We start from the raw sequence: 21,536 nt of genomic DNA, 5'->3' as shown, positions 1-21,536 counted from the left end.
TACATCTGTAGTGGCAGAGTCATGTCCAAAATGTTAGCTGAATTCTGAGTTCACAACCCAGGCTGCACAAATGATGGTCCAGGTGCACATAATCTCAAAGAAGGGTCAAATGACCAGGCTTAAGGTAACTCTCACTTAGAGAATTTGATTCCATGCTGATACACCTTGGAGTGATTGATGAGATCCTCAATTTCCATGAAGCATACAACCAACTCAAAGTGAAAATGTGGAGTTGGCACCCCTATTCTAAGGCAGTCTGCCACTCGGAAGCACTTACTGTTGCACCAATAGATATCGGAAGCTTGCTTCTGCAGCTCTGCCTTGCGTGTGGGAAACAATCCCCACAATGAGGAACTACCGTGCTGGCAAACCCACAACTGGAGGTACTCCTGACAGCAAGCTCCGTGAGGCTTTTAGGGAAAAGCTCCCTAAGTCAGGCGGAGCCTTCTTTACCCCGGAACAGCGTCACATCCTTGAGTTGTTTGGGGTTATAGGGAGATCCTAGAAGAGGTGCATACGAAGTCATTTAAGAGAAGAAAAAAGTGAACTATGAAGCCTATTGCATCAGCGGGCCTGTTAGCGCAGAATTCTTTCTAGTTCTTCGGCTTTCGCAATATTTAAATCCTCTGTGGCCTTTATCAGTGGCAGCTCAGCGGGTGGTGGGGCTGGAGGAAAGGACTGAAAAAAGGTGAAGCGTGGACTGGGGTGGATGCTGCTGCTGCCGCTAAGTCGCTTCAGTCGTGTCCGACTCTGTGCGACCCTATAGACGGAAGCCCACCAGGCTCCCCCGTCCCTGGGATTCTCCGGCAAGAACACTGGAGTGGGTTGCCATTTCCTTCTCCAATGCATGAAAGTGAAAAGTAAAGTCGCTCAGTCGTGTCTGACTCTTAGCGACCCCATGGACTGCAGCCCACCAGGCTCCTCCGTCCATGGGAGTTTCCAGGCAAGAGTACTGGAGTGGGGTGCCATTGACAGGGGTGGAGACAACCTTAAGTTTAGAAAAGACGAATACGGCAAAGACTGGCTTGGAAAGTGATTTTAAGGGAATGGTTTGGAGAGCTTATGTTTTTGAAGACAACACATGTGGGTTTTCTCAGCTACGAAAATGCCTAGGGAACTTTTTGAGAGAGGGGACTGAAAGTACCCACCTTCCTCCCTACCGTTTCGCCGGCGGGGCTCGGGGCGGGCTTTTTTTGCTGCCGCAGTTACCGGAAATGACGCTTACCTCTCGCGAGAAGAAAGACTCGCGAGCCTCTGCGGCCCGGAACCGGCCTCGAAACAGTGGCGGAACCTCAGGCCGCTCGCCCTCCCGCCCCATGGAGCGGCCCCCGGGGCTGCGGCCGGGCGCGGGCGGGCCCTGGGAGATGCGGGAGCGGCTGGGCACCGGCGGCTTCGGGAACGTCTGCCTGTATCAACATCGGGTGAGGCGGGGCGCGCGAGGGAGCGGCGGTGGGTGTTTGTCAGGGCGCCTGTGGAACACAGTGCCTGTCAGTACGTGAGAGATTGTCGGTGAGACCTTGGGGAGTGTTGTGGGTCTGTGAGGCTCAGTATGTATCTGTGTATGTGTGAGAGAGAGAGAGAACAGAGGACGGATTGTATTTGTGAGCCTGGCGATTGAGTCCGAGGTTTATCCGAGGTCCTGGGGCAGTGTGTGAGAGAGAGCTATTAGGGAGAACTTTTGTTATGACTGTCAAGATGTGTTTACAGAGCGTGATGGTACGTACGTGTCCCTCTGAATATAGAGTCAGGGTGTGGGAGGTACACACATATCAGAGTGTGTATTGTGAGCACAAGTGGGTGAGAAGATGGGGCTGAGGAGGGGCTGCCTGTTGGAATGTGTGTGTTTTTGTGTGTGTGCTTGCAGGCCTTGTGATGTGTGTAGGGCCTGGAGTAGACAAGGACGGTGTCATAGTGGGTCCGCAGTCAAACTTTTGGTTTCATTGGGTAGGCTTTGGAATTGGGGATGCGTTCTAAGTAGGGAACAGCTGGTGAAAATGATCGTGGATTCACAAGGGGAGGAGATAGATTGAGGGTGAGGTCCTCTAGCCAGGTGGAAGACAGTTAGCATTAGACTCGGAAATTGTGCTTCGATTTAACTGAAAATAACTGAAAATATTTAACCATTGTAGCAGCATTTAACAGTCATGTGTGAGCCAGGCTTTTCATATACCAATAAAAGTTATGAACCTTTTCCCCAGACAAATGCACAGATGCACACTCATACAGCCTTATGCATTGCCATTTGAGGGGGTCCATGCTCTTTTGAGGGCTTCCCAGGTAGTGCTAGTGGTAAAGAATGCGCCTGCCAATGCAGGAGACAGAAAAGACACGGTTTGACCACTGGGTCGGAAAGATCTCTTGGAGGAAGAAATGGCAACCCACTCCAGTGTTCTTGCCTGGAGAATCCTATGAACAGAGGAGCCTAGTGGGCTATAGTCCATAGGGGGGCAAAGAGTTGGACACAACTGAAGAGACTTAGCACAGCACATGCTCTCTTGAAGGACATTCTCAGACCCATTAGCTTTATAGACCCTGGAACAATAGTCCCTGCAGTATAGCTTTTATTTCATCATATGTAAAATGGTTATAATAATGTATATACATCATGAGTCTGAGAGTTAAATAAGATGTTTGTAAGTGCCACGCCCATGGTAAGCTCTCAGATGTTAGCTCCTGCTGCTGCTATGTTGTTGCTGTTGTCATCATCTTCATCATCATTAACTGATGTTAAAAAAAGGAAATGTCACGATAAAAGTGGTGTTCTCGAAGATTTTTTATGAAAGGTAAATCTTTGTGGAAAAACATATAAGACAAGATGAACAGTTAAGCTGTTACTAAAATGCATTGGCCTATGACCTAACAAGTGGATTCAAGAGGGGGAATCATGATTTGCTGTCCTAAGAAATAAGGATGTGAGTAGAGAGCTCACAGCATAGGGAGAGAGGTAGGGTAGATGGGAGTCTACCTGGGAGGATTAGGCTTGTTTGTGTGGCAATTACAATGACAAATGTCATTGATATAACAGGAAATTTTGTGAAGCATGTTTCTAGATAGAGCATAGGAGAGAGTCTTGGAAAGAGGGAGAAAGGAAGGTGAAGGACCAGACATTAAGTACTTTGACAGCCAGACAAGTAGTAAATTTAATAATTTTCACCCCCAGACCCAAGGCACTCAAAGAGTAAAGAGAAGGGGTCAAGTACTTCCAGCAGAATGTTGCCTGTGGCCTTGTTATCTGAACCTGCCCGTCAATCTGGTCATAAGAAAAAGAAGTTTGCGTGCTCGCATGCTTATGTGACTGCTTTGCTTGGTCCCTGGCTGGGGATGAATGAATACATCAAATTAAAAAAAAATTGTGATGGAGTATATATAACATAAAAGTTACCATTTTAATCATTTTAAAGTGTACTGTTCAGTGACATTGTATGTTTACATTGTTGTGCAACAGCCATCACTGTCTTCTTTCCAGAATTTTTTCATCTTCCCAAATTGAAACTCTGTACCCTTTAAACAATGAAAGAAAGAGCAAGTGTTAGTTGCTCAGTTCTGTCCGACTCTTTGCGATCCCAGGACTATAGCTCACCAGCCTCCTCTGTCCATGGAATTCTCCAGGCAAGAATACTGGAGTGGGTTGCCATTCCCTTCTCTAGGAGATCTTCCTCACCTAGGGATTGAACTTGGGTCTCCTACATTACAGGCAGATTCTTTACCATCTGAGCCTCCAGGACATGAGTCTTTAAATAATAATTCCTCCCTAATTTTCTCCTCCCCACATCCTCTGGCAGAGGATGTCTTTGGAATTCATCACTGTTTAAATGGAAGAGATTTAGCTTCCTCTAGAATCTTAGAAATCTCTCGGGAACTTTCCAGATGTTTACAGTGGCCCTTCCCCAGAACTGAGACATTTGACAACTGAGTCTGTAGTGAGAAGAGAAGAAATACTCTAGGTAAGACTTGGAAACAGTATCATTACTTTTCCAATTAGAGCTTTGAGTTTGGCTTTCAAGATCCTTGTGTTTTGGTGGAAGCCATATCTCAATATTTCATCTACCCCTCTTAAATCACAACGAGAAAGAGAAAAGGATGTGAGATAGTTTATTTAACTGATTATTGGGTAGCTGACTGCTGATGGTACCAGAATCAACAAAAACAGTATTTTCTGCTTTCAAAGAATTTCAAGTCTAGTGAGAGAAGTAGACACAGAAACACTTTAAGTACAATGTGGTAACCTATATAATGAAGGTATTTGCAAAGTGATGTCCAAGCATGGTGAAATAACCAAAGAACTCTTCCTAGGATATAAGGTGGCACTTCTCACAATGTGTTTGGAAAAACCAATCTTGTAAAATGCTTTGAAAAAAGGATACTGTGGTCAATACATTCTATAAATGCTGCATATAATATTTCTTCATTTGGAGAGTCATAACCCACAATAGTATATTAAAAGCTCTGTGAAGTCCTATAGTAAAGAAACTAATAGAAACTAATTTAGCTTAGTATTTTCCAATCCTTCTCCAGGGGATCTTCCCGACCCAGAAATCGAACCCAAGTTTCCCGCATTGCAGGCAGACGCTTTACCCTCTGAGCCACCAGCGAAGCCCCAAAATATACATAACATTTGCCATTTAGCCATCTTTAGGTGTACAGTTCTGTGGCATTAAGTACATTCACATTTTGTGCAGCCATCACTACCATTCATCTCCTGAATATTACTATTACTTTTTTTTTTTTTTAGCACCAAACTCTTCTTTTTTTGTTTTGCTGGACATGTATAAACTTTCCACAGAGCATTCTCTGTGAAAAGGTAGAGTGAGAAACGCCTTCAAAGAGTAGCTGAAATATAAACTGAGAGGTTGAAGGATCCTGTAGGATGAAATCTTTTTGAAATAGATAGCTTTCTGCCTTACTCTTATGAGAATTTAGGACTTACTGTTGCTCATGGTTGTACCAAATTGACTCTATAGTGATAAAAATGTACACAGGACCTAGCAGCAGCTCAGTATCTACTCATGAGAGATTGAAGGGAGGGAGGACACTGGTTAGGTTGGATTGTAGTCTGTCCTAGTTCCTTACTCTCTCTCTGCTGCTGCTGCTGCTAAGTCACTCCAGTCGTGTCTGACTCTGTGCGACCCCATAGACGGCAGCCCACCAGGCTCCCCCGTCCCTGGGATTCTCCAGGCAAGAACACTGGAGTGGGTTGCCGTTTCCTTCTCCAACTCTCTCTCTGTACATCAGTTATCTTATTTCTTGCTGTCCCCCATTTCAGACCATCCTATACAAGTTGTGTCTTGCTTCCTGTTCCTGGGCTGCATTATTACTGTTGCCAGAATGTGATGAGGTCTGGCTACTTCCTGTAATGTGCATCAGGTTGGGTTTAATTTCAGTTAGAATTGCCTAAATTACTAGTCATAGAGGCAAGAGCTGTTAGGTTTGTTTTTTAGACAGCCATTGTTAGGAGTCTTTTAATGTCATTTGAAATGCAAAAATTAGGTAATAGTTTTGGAGTTTTTTTGTATTAGATTTGGTCATATTAAAACTATTTCTTACTGTTGAGGCAGGGAGCCCTGAATTATTCTCCACATTCTCGTTATGCTGGAACCTGGGGCCCTTTTTAGCTGTCTTGACTAAATTCAGAAAGGGGTTGTTGGGGAAACGGAGTCTTTTTATATTCTAGCAGCATGTATGAGATGGTGTTCTGAAGAGATCTTTTACAGGATCAGCCTCAGTAACTTTTTGCTTGTGTGCTTTGGTGTTTGAAGGTCAGTTTAAAAGCATTAGTTTAATAGTCTCATGGCTTACTTGGCAGAAGCATTGGCTCAAGAGAACTGTGGATACATATGTTTAATTAGTAAAGCTAAGAGTTTTGTTTCCCCAAGTTGGCATTTCTTTGATAGCAAGTATATCTGCACAAGAACCTAATTTATAATCTGTTGATTTTCTATTTTGGCAGGAACTTGATCTCAAAATAGCAATTAAGTCTTGTCGCCTAGAGCTAAGTACCAAAAACAGAGAACGGTGGTGCCATGAAATCCAGATCATGAAGAAGTAAGTGTACTTGATGACTTAAGTTTCCCCAGTTTTGCAACCCAGCCAGATGTCATCATAGGGAAGGAGGCTAGGAATCCATTCTTCTTAGGATCTTTTGGGAAACTTATTTTTTTCTTTCTCATTAAATATGTGTGTTTTATTTCAAGTAATAACATCACATCATGCTTAAGTAGGTTTTGTTTAAATAGTTATCTAGGTAATGATAGTATAATACTGAAGAAAAACAAAAAGTCCTTCAGGGAACTTGGAGTTTTTTAGAGCATGAGCCACCATTTCCTTGCATGGCCCTGCTGTAAACCTTCTCTGCTCCAAAAACAAAATAAAATGTCAGCTAAGTTTTATCAGACTCAGCTTTCTGAGGGCAAAATCTGTTTCTTTTGGGTCTCGAGCAGTGCTTATCTGTTATACTTTATAGTTAAATAGCAATCACTACTCTCATTTTTAAATTTTTTTAACTCTCACCTACTTTTGTTAAACAGTATATCTATTGCTTTGTAAAAAATTATCCTTAAGCTTAGTGGGTTAAAACAACAGAAGTTTGGTGTCTCACACTTTCTGTGGTTTAGGAATTTGGGAGTGACTTAGGTGGTTTTGACTCAAGAGATCCCTCCTGAAACATCTCAAAATGTTGACTGGGGCTGCAGTTATCCAAAGGCTTGAGTGGGGCTGGAGTATCCACTTCAAAGCTCATTTAGTGTCTGTTGGCTAGAGGCATTGGTTCCCCACCACATGTGCCTCTCTCTCCATTGGGAAATTTGAATGTCTTCATAACATAGCAGCTGACTTTCCCCAGAGTCAGTGATCTGAGGGAGGGAGAGCAAGCGGACATATTTTTATGATCTTCCCTCAGAAGCTACACTTTATGCTTTCCAAATAATTTCTTATTTGTTAGAAATCAGTCACTAAATACAGCCTCTACTCCAGGGAAAGAGAATTAAGCTCTTGAAGGGAGAAGTGGCTATGTTTTAAAACCTCCACAGGTAGAGTGCTAATAAGGGTTTGCCCATATCTTCTAGTTGTCACAGCAACCCTGTGTTTAGGCATTATCTCTTTGCTAAAGAAAAAGTTGAAGCTTATAGAGTCATACTACTGACAGGTAATAGATCCTGGATTTGAAATAAGCACTTTTTGACTTCAGTGTTCTCAATGCATTTTAATGGTTCTCAAACTTGACTGTGTGGAAGAATCACTAGAAAAACTTTTTAACAATACAAATCCTCAGGCTCTACACATGGAAATGCTGTTTCTTTAGGTCCCTGGGCCCTGGGACTCTTATTCCAGTTTAGAGACCACTGTGTGATGATGATGGTGATATAATATATTCCTAAGTTTAAAAAAAGATGTTAGGAAACAATATATAATGTGATTCAATATTTATTGAAAAACATGTATTTGTACACAAGTTAAAAACTTTTAAACAAATATCAATTTTTAATTATACAAATGAGAAATTAGAATATTATAAATAAAGTCAGTCTTTCGTCCCCTCACTGCCCCCAACTAACTACAATTTAAAACTCAGTCCCTTTTCATTGGAAACAAATTTTTTATTATAATGCTTTCCCCTTGTTAGGTTGAACCACGCCAATGTTGTAAAGGCCTGTGACGTTCCTGAGGAATTGAATTTTTTGATTAACGATGTGCCTCTTCTAGCAATGGAATATTGTTCTGGAGGAGATCTCCGGAAGGTAGTGTGGATGTTTTGAGATGATGAGATAATAAATCACGAACTTTAACAGTATTTTAATCCCACTCAGTACAATAATCTAGAGTAAGAGTCAGTAAACTATGGCCTTTTTTATCTGTTTTTGTGGCTGCTTTCTTACAATAGTAGCAGAGTCGAGTAGTGGTGACAGAGATTGCATAACTTGCAGAGCCTAAAGAGCTTACTCTTTGGCCCTTTACAGGTAATGTTTGCTGACTGCTGCTTTAGAACATGAATATTTTTGTTGATGGTTGTGGTGTTTGCAGAATGGGATGGTTTTAGATCACAATATCAATGTTTAGTGTTAATGTTTCTCTGTTGCAAATCTTTCTTTCCCATCTGATTTTAAATCTACCAGTTGTTGTTGTTGTTTAGTTGCTAAGTCATGTCCAACTCTTTTGTGACCCTATGGGCTGTCCATAGGATTTACCAGGCAAGATTATGGAACAGGTTGCCATTTCCTTCTCCAGGAGGTCTTCCCCATCCAGTAATTGTAATCAAACCCATGGCTCCTGCTGTGCCACTTTGGAAGCTCTTTTTATATATTTAAAGTGACTATTATTTTAAATATCATATGACTATTTGTATATATTTATCTGTGAGATTTTTCAACCTTGTAAAATTTCAAATACCTTCTCCCATTATTTTTACTTGTATAAATTTTGTCATGAAATTTACATGTCCTCTGTGTGGATTTGGTAATTTTTCCCCCTTATATTTTCTTAATCATGACTAATTTTCTTATTCTCTCAAAGTATAATGGTTAATGTATCAGTATTACTGCCCAGCAATATTGGCAATATACATTTTTAGATTTTTTTTTCCTTTAGCTACTCAACAAACCAGAAAATTGCTGTGGACTTAAAGAAAGCCAGATACTTTCTTTACTGAGTGATATAGGTATGTAATCAGTATGAAAATTCCATCATAATTTAATGCCCATTTGGTCTGTAAGAGTGTATACTGCTTGGAAATTAGAATTGTTGATAAACTATACAAAGCATAGGTTTTTAAGTATAAGACATTTTTTATTTTTAAGAAATTATCAGAAAAAATTAAGTATTACTCTTGATGCTAATTTAAAGCTAGGATATTTTGTTTTTTATTTTTTGTGTTGTCTGTGTCCATTTGACTGATAGATACTCTAGTTGCAAAAAAAAAAAAAATGGTGTGAAGTGATCTTATTCATTCCTTCCTCCCTGATTAACATAGTAAATTTATTTACCAGGGACATTGCTTCTCATAGGCATACGTATTCTTAGGGTGAAATCTCTTTTTAATCAGAATTACTCCTGAAAAGTTTCTAAAATAACCAGGACATAGGCCCTTGGAGAGAGCTCAGAAGGCCAAATTATGTTTCTCTATATATTTTGATCTTGTTTCTTTTCTTAGATGATGGAGGCCAAAGTCTAGTTGAAGAAGGTGAGTTAGGTCAGAAGGAAAGGCTCCAATGATAATATAGGGATTTTTTTCAATTGCTTGTTCCATTTCTTTTTAATATTAATTTTCATAAGTTAAATGGGAACATATTGTAATTCTGCAGTCTTTGATTAATGTTACCATATTTTTGTGGAGAAAATTTGAGTGTCTATAAAATCGTTAATCATGTAGTTATGATGGTCCATATAAAATTGAGCATCAGACCAAATCTGTACAGAATGTGAGTTGAATTTTTTTTATTTCAGTGTTTTTTTTATTACCTCAAAATACATTTTAAACTTTATTTAGGATCTGGAATCCGATATTTGCATGAAAACAAAATTATACATCGTGACCTAAAACCTGAAAACATAGTTCTTCAGGATGTTGGTGGAAAGGTAGGTAAAACCTGAAGAAATGTTCTGTGCTAATTGAATAGAGTCTCCATGATGTAGTTAGTCTTTGAGGTTTGGTGCCTACCATAGCATTCTGTACTTCTTTATCTCAGCCCTCACTATATTGAGCTGTGGTTTTTTGTTTGTCTGTCTCCTCTGCTAACATAATAGCTCCATTAGAGAAGGAGCTACATCTGTCTTTTCATTTCATTTTTCCAGCACAGTATCTAGCAGAGCTAGTAGGCAGTAAGTAATTTGTTAATTTGGATGTTATGAAGTACATCCAAAAAACATATCCTTGGTCTTCTTTAAGAAAAAGAAAAAATATGTTTGAAGTATGTTTTCGTGCTCGCTTCGACAGCACATATACTAAAATTGGAATGATACAGAGAAGATTAGCATGGCCCCTGCGCAAGGATGACACGCAAATTTGTGAAGCATTCCATACTTTTTAATAAAAATAATTGGGGGAAAAAAAAAGAATTTACTGGAAAAACAAGGTAACATTTCAGATCAGTAAAACCAGAACAACTGTTCACTCGTGGTGTTGAATACTGATTAAAGAATACAAAATGAAAGTTAAAAAAATAATAATAATAAAGTATGTTTTCATATTTAAGAAAAACAAAACAAAGTCATTCTCCTTCCCAAAAGTCCTAACTTTATTTTTAATAAAAATTCAAAACCTTGATTTCTCAGATTCCTGAAGGAGTCATCTTGAGAAGAACTAGAAATTGTGAATTAATTCTTGGAATATTTATTTTTATCAAAGTAATTTGAGCAGTTTTCTTGCTTTTAGTGCCCAAATTCCATTCCAATAAAGCCAAGAATGTGAACCTTGAATTGGATTGTTTGGTCTTAGATAGTGAAGATAATGATCAATTGGAAGTGATGAAACCTCGGTGCTTCTTCTCTTAGGAGCTTTTTGTGTATGCTTTGCACCGACTACTTGCTTTTTGTTTGTGTGTGTATCCTGAGACTTCAGGATGTTTTTGAAGTTAGATAGGTGTTTACTCACGTTGATCCACTCTAAGATGGTATGATGCTTCTTATAAGGTTGGAAGTCACCCTGCCTGTGCCTTCCAGTTTAACAGATCAAGCTTATTCTGAATATACCAAAATAAAAATTAATAGCCAGTCTATATCAGCATATTAAAAAGCAGAGACATTACTTTGACAATAAAGGTCTGTCTAGTCAAAGCTGTGGTTTTTCCACTAGTCATGTATGGATGTGAGAGTTGGACTATAAAGATAACTGAGCATCAAAGAATTGATGCCTTTTGAATGGTGGTGTTGGAGAAGACTCTTGAGACTGCAAGAAGATCAAACCAGTTAATCTTAAAGGAAATCAGTCCTGAATATTCATTGGAAGGACTGATGCTGTACCTCCAGTCCTTTGGCCACCTGATGCGAAGGACTAACTCATTGGAAAAGACTCTGATGCTGGGAAAGATTGAAGGCAGGAGGAGAAGGGAATGACAGAGGATGAGATGATTGGATGGCATCCCGACTCATCAGACATGAGTCTGAGCAAGCTCTGGGAGTTGGTGATAGACAGGGAAGGCCAATGGCTGTAGTCCATGGGGTCGCAAAGTGTTGGACACAACTGAGCGATTGAACTGAACTGATTTAGTTTTTTACTATATGTCAGACACTGTTAAATTATTTTCATTATCATTGAATCCTAATAGCAATTCTGTGAAGTAGGGATTGTTAGGAATATCATTATATAGGAAACTGAGAGGAATATCTTGAGCAAGGTCACATAACTATTTATCTACATGGTGGAGCTTAGGCTTGAAACATGTTTGTTCTATTCCAGAGCCATGTTCTTCACCACCTCCCTCTCCAGAGCATTATAAAGACCTTGTTCCCTTTCCTTTTCAAGTTTCTCAGCCATTTAATACTTACTGTTTTGCAGATTATGCATAAAATAATTGATTTGGGATATGCCAAAGATGTTGATCAAGGAAGTCTTTGTACATCTTTTGTGGGAACTTTGCAGTATCTGGTAAGACACATATTGTTTCTTTGAGTTTAACTGTACAGGAATTATTCTTATTTCTTAAGGTTGTGAATGTAATAGTTCAAAACTCAGGTAGCTTTTCTCTTATAGTGTTGATGTTTAAAGCATTTTTTTTTTTTTCCTTTTTAAGGCCCCAGAGCTCTTTGAGAATAAGCCTTATACAGCCACTGTTGATTATTGGAGCTTTGGGACCATGGTGTTTGAGTGTATTGCTGGATATAGGCCTTTTTTGCATCATCTGCAGCCATTTACCTGGTAAGAAATGGGAGAGAACTTTGGTATGCTTAATGAGAGTGAAATTTTCAGTATCCCTCTGGCCGCCTTTCTTTAAATAGTATAATTACTTTTTAACACAATTGAATAAAATTAAAAGGCAAAAATGTCTCAGGTTGTCAACTGAAGTAGCTTTTGTTTTCATAGGCATGAGAAGATTAAGAAGAAGGATCCAAAGTGTATATTTGCATGTGAAGAAATGACAGGAGAAGTTCGGTTTAGTAGCCATTTACCTCAACCAAATAGCCTTTGTAGGTATGTATATTTTAGTTGAGGAGGTTTGTCTCATTTTCTTCAGGGATGTAAAAGAACAGTAAAGTTGTTGTCTGCTTCAAGTAGCATTATCAGTTGGAACTTTCTGTAATGATGGACATGATTTATATCTATGCTGGCCACATGAGTCTGTCTGAGCACTTGAAAGATGGGTGGTAAGACTGAAGAACTGAGTTTCAAATTTGTTAATTTTAATTAACTTAAGTATAAATGCAAATAGCCACTTGTGACTAGTGGCATCCGTATGGACAGCACCAGTCTAGTGGAAATAAGAACTGCCATTCAACTGATTGGCTTAGGAGCTAAGAACACTCTGAGAATACTGTGATGAATGGGTTCCTTAGAATGGAACTGAATTCACCCGTTGGAGTTGCCTGTAACTAACTTGCACATGTGGATTTGGGATTTTTTTTAATGGAAAAAAGTTTGTCACTTGTCATTTCATGAATTATTTGGAAGTAAGATATAATATCATACAAATAACAGACAAACGATATAGCCATCCTATACAACCACTTTTTTTTTTTTTTTTTTACAAAACTAAAAGAAAATTGGAATATAATGATTTTTATCCTATTTTTGTATGTTTTCTAGTTTAATAGTAGAACCCATGGAAAACTGGCTGCAGTTGATGCTAAACTGGGATCCTCAGCAGAGAGGAGGACCTGTTGATCTTACTTTGAAGCAGCCAAGATGTTTTACATTAATGGATCACATTCTGAATTTGAAGGTTAGTTTGAATAGGGTCTACTTCATAAGACTTACATTGAGGTTAACAAACTTATTGGAGAATGGACATAAATATATTTTAATAGTGCATTTCTATTTCTTTAGTAAGATTTCTCAGTTTTACTTCTCAGTGGTCTTATTAATCACTCCTTTGAAGTATCTTTTGGATTTTCCCCCTCTCTCATATTGGTACCATTTCACCTCATTCATTTAGATCTAATCATATTGGATTTGGTTTGGTGAGGAAGGTTCCTACCTGGCTTTTTGCCGCTATACTTATTTTCCATCCTACAGTCTGTACAGCATGAACTGCCTGTCTTATTTTTTGAAAATGCTTTTTGATTCTCCAGTCCAAGAAACTAACAGTGTTTTCTTGCCTACCAAATCAAGTCTAAACTGACCTGCTTGGGTTTATGGGGGTTTTCTTCATTTAGGTCCACCTCATCCAAGTGCTTATTTCATTTCTCTTACCCTTTACTTCACTTAGGACCAGCTTGTCATTGCACCTTATGCCATCAAGCCCATTATCCATTTTTGTGTTGACAGATACTGTTCCTCTGCTCAGACTGATATCTATCTCTATGTATCCCCTCACCTGTACTGGCACATATTCAACTCTCCTTTTCTCCAAACTGTGTCTACTGCAGTGTGTTGTTTAGCCATTTTTATTATGTTCTTTAGTTGTTTCTCATCTTCCTTTCATGCCTCTCCATATAGATTGTCTTCTTTAATGCTGAGATTGTTTTTCTTACTTTTATTAACAGTCATCTATCCTATCACCACACTGTTCCTATGCTGGCATTCTGTACAAAGCTGGACACATACCGGATTCTCAGTAAATATCCATTGATACGAACGAGAGGTTCTATTATGCTGTATACGTAGAAACAACTCATCTGTGATCTTTTCATGTTTGTTGATTGCTTGTGATAGATAGTGTTTCTAAAATGTAAATGAAAAAATAGTCGTAATGTAAGGTTTTACTCTTACCTTGGAACTTCATTAAATAGGAACTTGAGGCCATGTTGATGTCATTCTTGGCTCACGTTGGAAAGGCAGCTGGTGTTGTGATTTGGTTTTCTTCTACTGTGCTGAAGTAAATCATCCCCCAGCATGTTAGATAAGCAGGACTTGGTGACACCTTTTAGTTGTTTGTTGGTTTCAAAATTTTTTTATTTTTTTCTCATATTTTTCAGTCTTATCATGGTAATCATAACATCATTTCTACTTGTAAGGAGTCTGTGGGCATGTGCTTGTTTTACAGAGCATGAGTAAGGAGTCCTCCTTATGTGTTTTGTGTTCTGTAGACTTTAGTTCAGTTTGTAGCACTGAACTGTATATCTGTGAATCTAGGCAAAATATATATATATTTACATTTATTTGTAGTTTAGGTACAGTAACATCTTCTTTAAAGGATCAGTATTATTGTGAGGTTTCAGAATAAGGTGTGTATAGGGTACTAGTCATAGTAGTTCAGGGTTGCTTCCCAGGCATAATAATAGGACTGAGTTTTGAAGGATAAGGAAGTGTTAATCTGGGGAATGGGTAGGGGGAAAGATTTGCAAGCAGAGGAATGTCATGAGCACAGAAGCATGAACTACAGAATAGGTTGCTGTTATTATAGGACATTTTTCTAAGGTGTTTATTATATTGTTGAAGGAGGGAATGACATCTGTTTTATTTTCATTTAAAGAAGAAATCAGCATAGCTAGTGGGAAACTGCTGTATAACATGGGGAACTCCACTTGGTGCTCTGTGATCTAGGGGTGGGGTGGGAGGGAAACCGAAGAGGGCCGGGGTATATGTGTACTTACAGCTGATTCACAGTGTTAACACAGCAGAAACCAACCCAACATAAAGCAGTTATCTTCCAGTTAAAAATAAATTTAAAAAGTAAGTTCATCCTATATTTCTGGGGGGAAAAGAAAGAAGAAATCAGTAAAACAATTACTGAATTACTTCCTTTCCTTAAGAAAAGTTTGTAGATTCTGATTACATATTTTTCTAAATATTTATTATGAAAAACTTTAAATATGCACATAATAATTTTGGAAATGATTGAATCTTGTTTAATGTAGAGATAATGCCCTTAAGTAGCTAGCACTGAATCTTTTATGTAGCAAATGATCAAAGTTATTTCTCTTTTTTCTTATTTAAACAGATTGTACATATACTAAATATGACTTCTGCCAAGATAATTTCTTTTCTGTTACCACCTGATGAAAGTCTTCATTCACTACAGTCTCGTATTGAGCGGGAAACTGGAATAAATGCTGGTTCTCAAGAGCTTCTTTCAGAGATGGGAATTTCTCTGGATCCTCGGAAACCAGCCTCTCAGTGTGTTCTGGATGGAGTTGTAAGACAATTCTAATATACCTAGAGTATAAGAAATCTCTTTGCATAGAGGAATTGCATGCCCTGTAGTTTTTATGTCTATTTGGAATCATTTGGGGAGTGGTCCACATCTTATAATTCTTCTTTTAGTTTTATCCTACTCATTATGCTTATTGCTTTGCAAGGTGAAAAAATAGAAATGAAACATTGATTATTTTAAACTGTATATGACATTCTCTTTGGTGCCACTTCCATCCTTTTTTTCCCCCCTTTTTGTCCTGAAGCCTATAAACCTTGAAATTATAGGTCTCATAGGTCCTGTCAGAGGATGGACGGATGGTAATATATGATTCTGGTCATGACTCGTTTCATTTTCCATTTTTAGCTTTGTTGAGGCATATTTTATATATCATATAATTTAACCATTTCAAGTGTACAATTCAGTTTTGTTTTGTTTTTTTTTAGCAAACCACCCTAATTGCACAGCCATCATCATAAATCAGTTTTTAAACATTTTAAACATGTCTTCATGTTCTTTAACTACTAGTATCCATTCTGCCTAGCCCAGAAAATCACTAATTTACTTACTACCTCTATAGATTTGCCTTTTCTGAACATTTCATACAAATGGAATCATATAACCTCTTTGTCTGATTTCTTTCACTTACCGTTATGTTTTTGAGATTCATTCATGCCATAGCATATATCATTACTTCATTCCTTTTGATTACTGAAAAAATATTCCCATTGTATGTTGTAACTTTTTGCTTTTGTCCTTTTGGGTCTGGTGACTGTTTTTCACTTTAGTTCATACTATAGTTAGTTATTTTTCTTAAATAAAAATTTAGACCTTAAGTCTGTGAAATGCATGCTAATTTCACTGTTGGCATTTCAAAGTAGGAAATCTGGTGCTTAGCTACTTAGAGAATCTAGAATTTTCAAGGATCTTTTCTTCTTAATTTGTTTTTTTTTCAGAGAGGCTGTGATAGCTATATGGTTTATTTGTTTGATAAAAGTAAGACTGTATATGAAGGACCATTTGCTTCCAGAAGTTTATCTGACTGTGTAAATTATATTGGTAAGTATAGTTCATTTACTGACTGAGCTGCAAACCTGAAGTAATATAATTTTGACAGGACATTATTAGTAGAAATGGTTCTTTGGTGTTTCTGTTCTGTATCATACTTCAGGTTTCTATGTGTGCTAAAAGATGGGTTTATATGGTTTGGAAGGTGAAAAGGTAGATTTTAAATCACCACCAGACCCCTCATTTGGCAGTAGACTTTCCTGTGAATATGACTTTCACATGAAAAACTGAATCTTCACTATTAAGCCCACTTTTTAGTTTCTCCTTCACTACTTACGCATGTTCAGATACTTCATTTTATCCTATGAATACTACTTAATGTTCAAATGATTTCATTTTTCCTCAGAGAATTAATGTTTTCTACTAAAGAAGTGAAGTGGTTAATTTCTATCTACCCAAAACTAAAAACAAGCACATCATAAAATCAAGAACAAAATTGGTCACAAGGGCTGAAATTATGTGATCTTTCCTTTTCATTAGTTCTTTTTTTAAGTTCTAGATTTATAGAAAAATTGAGCAGATAGGACAGAGTTCTTATGTTATTCCCCTACACATATAGTTTCCCCTGTTGTTAACATCTTATGTTATTATGATACTTTGTTACAACTAATGAACCAATATATTGTTATTAACTAAAGTTCATACTTTATTCAGATTTCTTTTAGTTTTTATCTGGTGTCCTTTTTCTGTTCCAGAATCCCGTGCAGAATACCACGTTACGTTTAGTTGTCATGTCTGCGTAGGCTCTTCTTGGATGTGCTAGTTTTTCAGATTTTCCTTGTTTTTGATGACCTTGAAAGTGCTGATCAAATATGTTGTAGGATGCCCCTCTGTTGCAATTTGCCTGATTTTTTTTCTCATGATTAGGCTAGGATAATGGGTTTTTGAGAGAAAGATCAAAGAATTCAAATGCCATTTTGAAAACATATATAAAGGGTACATACTATCAATATGATTAATGACTGTTGCTGTTACCTTGCTCACATGGCTGAAGTAGTCAGCTTTCTTCACTGTAAAGTTTAGTCTTACCCTCTCCTCCTTTTGATACTGTGTGGAAGGAAATTACTATGCAAGAATCCACACTTAAGGAGTAGGAGTTATATGTCTCCTCCTTTAGGGTAGAATATCTATATAATTTATTGAAAATGCTTCTGCTTACATGAATTATCTCTTCTCTCCCATTTTTAAGATTATTTAATCATTTATGATATAAATTTGAATTCATGAATATTTATTTTATATTATAGATTATAATCCAATACTAGTTTATTCTGTTATTCATATTGTTGCAGCTTACCTTAGAAACTCTTTCAGTTGACTTCCTGTGCCTCTTCTTCTTGACCCATCAGTGAGGGTGTTTTTGTTTTTGCTTTTGTTTTTTTAAAGGTTTCCTTACTTTCTGGTACCATGTAGTATTTTAGGCCCATCTTTTAAATTTTCTACCATAGTCCTAGAATTGGCCATTTCTCCAGGGATCCCTGGTTCCTTTGATTGAGAACAGCATTAGAAATAAAAATTTGGATACTTGGTATGCTTCTTGCTATTGGGGTATCATTTCTGGGCACTTTCAGACTTTTTTTTTTAATGTATATAATTTTTTTCTGGACTGTCTTCCCCCAGACTATTTTTTTTAAGTGTGTGAGTTTTTATTTTGTTTTGTTTGTTTGGTCTGTCAGAGGAAGCCTCAGGATTAAGTGTGGGTGTATAAAAATAGAAGAAAAGTTGGTTGAGGCTATTTATCATTATTAGGGGAGGCAAAGATTTTTTCCAGATATACAGCTTTATTTGTTTGACATCTGTTTCAGATAATGTGCTTTCTCAATGTGAAACCTAGTGTAGCACCCTTTCTCTGAAGATTTTCATTGGAAAAGAATAACAGAATATAATCACCACCTTAAAGTACGAGATGAATCTCTCTTCAATCTTAGAGAATTATATAATGTTAAAATGAAATTTCATTGAACTTAATATCTACCTGCCATTGTTTTAGAAAGAAGCATCCCCTTTACCAAAGAAAAGACAAGAGATTATCATAAATAGATAATTTCATAAGTCTTACATTGAGAAAGGCATATCTTATTAAACTACTATTTACCCAGTGTGTTTTTCTGAAGCTGAGTTGGTAGTCCAAGAAATGAAATTTGTTATTCAGAAGCAAAAAAAAGACTGTAGCAGTTTGTGGAGTACTTGGGACTTAGTTTAGAACTTCAAAGGAATAAAGAATTTGGATTATTGAAGAGGAAAAAAAAAGATTCCAGATTGAAGAGAAACAAGGAAGAAAAAGACAGATAGAGGAATAATTGTAAGCTTTGTGATTATGTAGTAATTATGTCTTCATTTTTATTTCCCCTTGTATCTGGAGCAGGGCTCAAGTACATGTGCAGGTGTTCAATAAATTTACACTGACTGAATGGACCTATAACAAGTGGTTCTTTCTAGCATCTGGTTTCTAGCATCTATAAGAATGCTGTTTGTATGGAGAGAAAATCACAAAGAATAATAAATGAACTCTAGAATCTTAAAAAGTAATTCCCCTTTCCTTTCCCCCATCTTCTTACACATAGTACAGGACAGCAAAATACAGCTTCCAATTATCCAGCTGCGTAAAGTATGGGCTGAAGCAGTACACTATGTGTCTGGACTGAAAGAAGACTACAGCAGGCTCTTTCAGGGACAGAGAGCAGCCATGTAAGTGAATTCTCTTGTTTATAGGCACAGTGTCATGTGCATTCATGCTCAAGAATTAAATTTTGCTACTTTTCACTAGTCAATATCCCATGCAAAAATATATTACTGGGCCAATTTGCAATGTAATTTTCTGATCAGGCGTGTAGAATTCTTATTAATAGTCTGAAACCATCCAGTTGCAATAGACAGTAGTTCCTGAATGGTCCTAGTATAAGAAGATTGTTTTATCATAGAGTATCACAAGCAGAAATTCTTTAGAGATCAGATTCTAGAGATCAGCTATTTCTCATAGATTGATAATAGAAACATAGGCTTTGGGCTTATGGCAGTTTGAGTTTTTAAACTTTTGTCCAGTGTTTCTAAAATGCTTATATCTTATTTTTTTCTTGCTGTGGTTTAGGTTAAGTCTTCTTAGATATAATACTAACTTGACAAAAATGAAGAATACTTTGATCTCAGCATCTCAGCAGCTGAAAGCTAAATTGGAGTTTTTTCACAAAAGCATTCAGCTTGACTTGGAAAGATATAGTGAGCAGATGACTTACGGGATATGTAAGTGTTGGATAATGTATTTGAAACAAGTGTCTTGTCTCTTGAAGCCATCTGCTGTGTTACCTTCTTACCTGTTAGCCAGTTGTTTCACTTGCATTCATATTAGAACAAAAGATAGGACATCTCATATCATTGTAAACCGTATTTGGTTTGAATATTAGTTTGTTATTTGTTTAATCTTTAGTTGAGCAGCTTTACTCTGCCCACCCCTCACCCCCACAATTGGACTAAATTGTTTACCTTTAGAAAAATGCAAAATGATTTAAGAATTTGATTGTCAAGCCTCATTTAAAAAATAGATACAAAGTCTATATTAGGGTGACTTCTTAGCCTGGAAAGTCTTAATTTACTTATCTTTCTATAAATAATAATACAAGCAATTCCAGGTTGTTGTTTTTTTTTAATTACTAAACAACCTATTGTGGAGTCCCGCTGTTTTTTATTGTACATAGCCTCCAATTTTTTGGTATTTAATTCTGAGCTTATCTCCCTTCAGATGTACTAAGGAAATGTAAAAAGCAGAGTTAAAATTCAAATAATAAACCAAAAGAGTTGCCTTGAGCATTTCTGTTTGTATACTTATCTTCAGCAAGGTGTGTGTATTTCAGAATTAAATGATCAACGGTGTCCAGCTGGGTAAATAAGTTTTCTCACCACAGCTGGTTCTATGATTGATGTTTTATTCCTGTTTGTGTATTATAGGCATTCTGATGAATGGCAAAACATAGTTATTTCATCAGATTATCTTTGACTTATCTTGTTAAGTTGTATATCTTAGAAAGTGAAGTTGCTCAGTCGTGCCCGACTCTTTGCGACCCCATGGACTGTAGCGCACCAGGCTCTTCTGTCCGTGGGATTCTCCAGGCAAGAGTACTGGAGTGGGTTGCCATTTCCTTACACTACTGTTTAAAAAGAGTGAGGTAGACCTATGTGTGCTGATATTAAAAACTCAGTTGATCTTTAAGGCAGCAATGTTTTAAGTTGGAGAAAAAAACAAGGAAGGAAAAGTATATATAGATGATTCTATTTATGAGAGAAAAGGAGATGTGTCTCTGTAAGAAATGATTAACACTGGGATCGCAGAAGGTGGAGAGTGAAGGGGAGGAGACTTTTTATATCTCTATATAGTGTTTGATTTTTAAAAAAATATCATGTTTGTGTATTACTTTAAATTTTTTTTCTTTTTTTTTTTTAAAGAGAAAGTCATCTGTATTAGTTTCCCAGGGTTGCCATAACAAATTGCTATGAACTGGATGGCTTAAAACAATAGAACTTTATTATCTCACAGTTTCAGAGGCTTAAGGTCCAAAATCGATGTGTTGTCAGGGCGTTGCTCTCTCTGAAACCTATGGAGAAGAATACTTCCTTAGATTCTTCTGGTACTTTGCCAGCAATCCTTGGCATTCCTTGGCTTGCGGCTGTAGCACTTTAGTCTCTGCCTCTGTTGTGAAATGGAGCTTTACTGTTCATATGTCTGTTGCTGTGTTTCTTCTTCTTTTCTTAAAAGGACACTAGTCATACTGGATTAAGACTCAACCTTAATTTAGCTAATTACACCTGACACTATTTCCAAATAAGGTCAAATTCTGAAGTTAGGGCTTCACCATCTTTTGGGGGAACAGTTCAACTCATAACTCTGCTTTGATGTTGATATGGCAAGGAGATGGGTAGGTCAGTAATTAAACCTATGGCTATTTCTGAGATAACCAATTAAGACTTTTTTTTTAGCCTCAGAAAAAATGTTAAAAGCATGGAAAGAAATGGAAGAAAAGGCTATCCACTATGCTGAGGTAAAAATCACTGAGCTTATTCTGTGTGCTTATTAACTCCTGAGGGCCCCCTTAGAAATTCTTTGGTTTTGGTCTGTAGAGTATTTCTCATATCATTCCTGAATATCAGACAGATATCTAGTATGTATATTTAGAGGGAAGTACCACAGTGGATAAAAACAAGAGCTTTGGGTAAATGAGACTAAAATGAAGCCTCGCTATGCTTCAGTTTCCATATTAT

At 37.4% G+C, this 21,536-nt stretch overlaps 1 protein-coding gene and 1 non-coding gene across 3 annotated transcripts in view; both read left to right on the top strand.

Annotated features, from left to right (window-relative positions):
* The first annotated feature begins 1,258 nt into the window (after positions 1-1,258).
* Positions 1,259-21,536, top strand: part of CHUK (component of inhibitor of nuclear factor kappa B kinase complex) — a 38,772-nt gene continuing 18,494 nt past the window's right edge. For both annotated transcript variants that reach the window (XM_065923096.1, XM_065923095.1), the window contains exons 1-14: positions 1,259-1,421; positions 5,948-6,042; positions 7,619-7,733; positions 8,581-8,650; positions 9,479-9,567; positions 11,486-11,575; positions 11,721-11,845; positions 12,011-12,118; positions 12,731-12,866; positions 15,027-15,221; positions 16,175-16,277; positions 18,851-18,974; positions 19,375-19,526; positions 21,255-21,316. In XM_065923096.1, the coding sequence (XP_065779168.1) occupies positions 1,317-1,421; positions 5,948-6,042; positions 7,619-7,733; positions 8,581-8,650; positions 9,479-9,567; positions 11,486-11,575; positions 11,721-11,845; positions 12,011-12,118; positions 12,731-12,866; positions 15,027-15,221; positions 16,175-16,277; positions 18,851-18,974; positions 19,375-19,526; positions 21,255-21,316 (1,569 nt within the window). In that variant the 5' untranslated portion in view covers positions 1,259-1,316. The remainder of the gene's footprint in view (positions 1,422-5,947; positions 6,043-7,618; positions 7,734-8,580; positions 8,651-9,478; positions 9,568-11,485; positions 11,576-11,720; positions 11,846-12,010; positions 12,119-12,730; positions 12,867-15,026; positions 15,222-16,174; positions 16,278-18,850; positions 18,975-19,374; positions 19,527-21,254; positions 21,317-21,536) is intronic.
* On the top strand, positions 9,910-10,016 carry LOC136162009 (U6 spliceosomal RNA). Its single transcript, XR_010661861.1, has one exon. It is a non-coding gene; the product is annotated as a U6 spliceosomal RNA (small nuclear RNA).

Source organism: Muntiacus reevesi, chromosome 2, assembly GCF_963930625.1.
Source record: "Muntiacus reevesi chromosome 2, mMunRee1.1, whole genome shotgun sequence".
NCBI lineage: Eukaryota > Metazoa > Chordata > Mammalia > Artiodactyla > Cervidae > Muntiacus > Muntiacus reevesi.
Note: the sequence above shows the minus strand (reverse complement) of the source record. Positions and strands in the feature narration are given on the sequence as shown.